Here is a 4302-nt window from a genome sequence, read left to right as displayed (position 1 = left end):
ATATGACCTGGCTTGGAAATGACCCAACCTGATTGTAACCTGCAAATTATTGACTTGAACATAACCCGACTTGAATCCGAGAATGAACCGACTTAGAAATGACCCAACCTGATTATAACCCGCAAAATATTGACTTGAGCCAAACCCGACTTGCATTGAACCCGAGAATGACCCAACTTGAAAATGACCCGACCTAATTATAATCCGCAAATTATTGACTTGAACCGAACTCGACTCAAACCTGAGAATGACCCGACCTGATTCTAACCCGCAAATTATTTACTTGAACCCGAGAATGACCCTAACCCGTGAAAACCCGAATTAAACCTGACCTATTGTACGTTCACCCGACCCGAATGTAACCCGACCTGTTATTAACCCGACCTAAACTTGACCCGAACCCGATAAGAAGTATGACCCGACGTGACCTGACTCTAGCATGACCCAACCCAAACCCAAACCCAACCCGCATAGGTTATGGAATTAATCTGAATTGACCCGACCCACTTTTACCTGACCCCAATCTGACCCGTTTACCCGAATTGACAGCTCTTCTTTTACCCCCTTAATAAAATTCAATTGTTTATGAAAATGATGAACCTCGGCAGTCACCACCCCAGTTGTCATGTGTTCAGATGCCTTGGTCTTGAACCCCCAATAATCTCTCAAGTATGTGCAATTTAACTTTGTAAGGATGAGGTAATTTAACGAACGGCAAATTCAGGTTAATCCTTTAGATTGTTGTAATTCGCACATCTAAGGGCACGCCAGTCTTTTCACATTACTTTTGTAAGGATGTTCTAGTCTTTTCCGTCTGCTGATTTGTAAATATTTCCACGTAGTATATGCCAGGTAATTGACTCCGTATGTTTCCACATAAACGGTTTTCCTCCAAACAGTCGTTAACATCATTACCGACATCATTCGCCGTTAGGGTTAGTCATAAGTTCGTCTGCTCTTTGTTGTACCTGAATCGAATCCAAATTACATATCTAGTGTTGTAGTAATTGTTGTTTATATCACAGGTTTGAAGCAATTATTCTATTTTTCACTGTTTTGAAGGAATTTTTGTTTATATCACCGAGGTATGGATCCGATCCTAAGCCTTTAATTGATGCTTCGCAAAATGTATGGAAAGGGTATGTGATTGTTATGGTCAAAGGATTATCTAATCATGCTCAGTCATTGACAGCATCACGATGGTTAAGCGATACCGAAACCAGAACGGCGGTCATGAAGCTGAAGCCATATCGGGCGATCAAAATTATGTGAATACAGAGTCGGTGGACGATAGTGTAAGTTTTCAATTGGTTAGCTTAAAATTTGTCAGATCCTCTGTATTTGCTAAGAGATCTAATTTTAATTTTTAATTTTTTTTTTAGATAAAAAATAATTGCTCAATAATCATTATAATCTGCTATGTCAAGAAATGTGATTAAACATGTACCATTAATTTTGTTTACATTGTACTCAGTGCATAATTTATAGTACATATCATGCATCTTGAATCGCATCTCATTTGGACATTAGTAGGGATTCCTGTGACTGTTGAAATGTTGGACAAGTTGAAGGAGCGTTTTGAAGAGCACCAAGAAGAAGAATTCAAGACTTTGTTCTTGATTATTGCACTTCAAATGGTTTTATGTCCAACGCAATCATCCAGACTTGCCTATGATCTATTACCTGCTGTTAGTTGTGCGATGGATAGCATTGACTATGATTGGTGTGACTTGGTACTTACAAAATTCATGGACAATGTATCCAGCTTTGCAAGAAGATTTTATGCAAATGGATTTGCAGGAGGGTGCGGTGGATGCTCAATATTTGGGGTTGTAAGTACTTTTTGTTGATTCGATCATTTTGAGTTAATTTAGTTGTTGTTAAAAATAAGTCTAAGAACATCGGTTTTAACTTGTGCTTAGATATTCTACCTAGACCGACTCAATCTGGAACCCTTGAAATGGGATACATTCCCCAGAATTAAGGCCTGGGGCATGAAGCAGATAGGGGACGTAGCAAAGTTAGACCGTTACACCTCCGATGATTATGGCAAACTAGGGGTAAGTCAGTAGTACAGCGGTCCTTGTATTGTATCCTCTTATTTTTTGTATTAAGTGCCACAAATAACACGAATCGTAGTTGTTAGATGTTGCTTATGGTGAAAGACACCCTAAACAAGCTAGGGACACGGAAGGACTGCCCGAACTGCCAATGTACAAAGTGAGTTTTCATGAAAAAGGAATACCGTATATGGTAGTTCATTAAATATAGTTGGTTCTGTTGTATTATAGTAAAGGTCCTTAATGTCTTGTTTGGTTTGTTTGTTGCAGGACGTCTCAAAACTGGTAGTACATTGTTGAGATAGAAGAAGGCTGGCTGACTTGTGTTCTTATCGTGGGATTTCGAATACCGTAAACGCGAAAAAGGCACCCACCGAGGAAGGAGAATGAGAGGCATATGTGTAGTTAGTCTAATATGAACGATTGCTGTAGCATTACTAGTGTATCTTAATATCAATTGCAAAACGTTATATATGGTGTTTGGGTTTTCAAATAAAAATTTGTTATTACGAAAAATTATTTCAAACGTAGCAGACCTCATATGGTGTGATTAGATTGTTAGTGTACTATAGGATCATTATATAAAATTGCACATGACTTCATCGTTTATACACCAGGAGACCAATCAACTTTAATTTTGTAGGATCGGTTATGGGATTTTTATTATAACAAGGTGGCTAATCGTCATAGTGTTATGAAGGAATTACCAGAACAAAATGGAATTAAGTCTTTTAATGGTTAGTTGAAGTTGGATTACAATTGTAGAATAATGTTGAAATCATTCCCAGTTTAGATCCAAAAACATGTTTCCTAGAAAGTATTTCATTGGATTCAAATGTGTCGGGCCTATATGTTTCGTCATATGGCATTATGGGTCTACAATTACTCAGTTAGAGTTATGATCTGATAGATTATGGAATCTGGTTGGGCTGGTTTATGGGCCCAATTTTAGACGTCAACTGTTGTAGGGCCAATAAATTTCCTTCAGCTAAAATATTAAGCATAGGGGTACGGTCATTCACTAATAAGTTAATTGTGCAACATGGTCGAATTACAATAGCCGGGCCATAAGAGTTAATTGTTTGGATTTTTATTTACAAATTGCTCAAAAATTGGAAATTATAAATTTTTTAACCAAATGTTTATAGGTACTTACCCGGATTGGTATCTCCTGGAATTTAAAATAGTTCCATCATGTTTAGTTTGTCACAACTTTTAGAGGAAAGTAATTATTATTGGAAAAAATTCAAAGAATAGAAGCGCGAGAAAATTAGCTTTTGAATATAACATGAGTAATGAATTAAATACATTAATAACTATAATAAGAGATTTGAACCAAAATAAAATTTAATGGAGTTTATAATTAGTTGCACACTGACGAGTAAGTACGGACGACTATTGTGTTGGGAAATGGCCCGTATTGGTATTTTTGTAGACGTACTAGTATTTATAAAAGTTAATAAAGGTTATTTAGAAGTGCAATAATCATTGTTAAATTGTAATTGAGTTTATGCATGGTATGTTTATTAATGTATTAGTTTATTCAACCTTTGAAAAAAAAGGGGATTCGTTTTTAGCAAAGTCTTTTAATTTACCAGTATTGTCCATAATAAACCATAAAACATTATTATTTTATTTAAAAAAAAAACCATAAAACATAATGCAATGCACCCTACTAGTATCTCGGTTATTTTTATAACGTTTTACAATATCACCTTTTGATTATGTTATGTTATGAATAAAATGTATTTTTATCATTATGGAAAAGAACGTATAACCCTATTCCAAGGGTGAATATGTATGTAAATAAAGAATGTTTAAAACGAATGTTGAATAAGCACTTTGAAATATGTAACATTGTTATTAAGTTCCAATGTTAAATTTGTTTATAACTTGGATGTAACAAATATGTAATTGAAATTTAAATGTCGATGTCGAGTTTCTCATGAGATTATGATGTCAATTTAGAGCTTGATCAATGCGTTCTCGTTAACATCTCGAGTGGAGTCGAATTTAAGTGGCGCTAACTCGAGCTGATTTATGACCGGGCGTTAAACCAGTCGAGTACGGGTGACTCGCGAGCAGCCCAACTAAATTAGGACCCCCAAGTGTGATCTATCCCACCTAAAGCATCAACACTAGTGGTATAATTTTATATCACAGTGTAATCATCCAAAAGTTGGAAATTTTTACTACCATGGTGGCATAAAAGTATACCATCAAATGGTATATACCATTGCAT

General features: G+C 35.8%; 1 protein-coding gene across 4 annotated transcripts; it reads left to right on the top strand.

The window, feature by feature from the left end:
- The first annotated feature begins 693 nt into the window (after window positions 1-693).
- On the top strand, window positions 694-2552 carry LOC110716491. Of its 4 annotated transcripts, none has more exons than XM_021895123.1 (7): window positions 719-935; window positions 1026-1085; window positions 1193-1295; window positions 1531-1832; window positions 1923-2060; window positions 2140-2220; window positions 2331-2552. In XM_021895123.1, the coding sequence occupies exons 4-7, from the start codon at window positions 1554-1556 to the stop codon at window positions 2358-2360; spliced, it is 528 nt and encodes a 175-aa protein (XP_021750815.1). In that variant the 5' UTR covers window positions 719-935; window positions 1026-1085; window positions 1193-1295; window positions 1531-1553; the 3' UTR covers window positions 2361-2552. The 4 variants fall into 4 exon arrangements, with proteins under 4 accessions (XP_021750818.1, XP_021750816.1, XP_021750815.1 ...); XM_021895125.1 differs by having other exon boundaries at window positions 1183-1295; XM_021895126.1 differs by having other exon boundaries at window positions 694-1295; window positions 2147-2220.
- Window positions 2553-4302: the final 1750 nt, after the last annotated feature.

This window comes from Chenopodium quinoa, unplaced genomic scaffold (assembly GCF_001683475.1).
Source record: "Chenopodium quinoa cultivar QQ74 unplaced genomic scaffold, ASM168347v1, whole genome shotgun sequence".
Classification (NCBI taxonomy): domain Eukaryota; kingdom Viridiplantae; phylum Streptophyta; class Magnoliopsida; order Caryophyllales; family Amaranthaceae; genus Chenopodium; species Chenopodium quinoa.
Note: the sequence above shows the minus strand (reverse complement) of the source record. Positions and strands in the feature narration are given on the sequence as shown.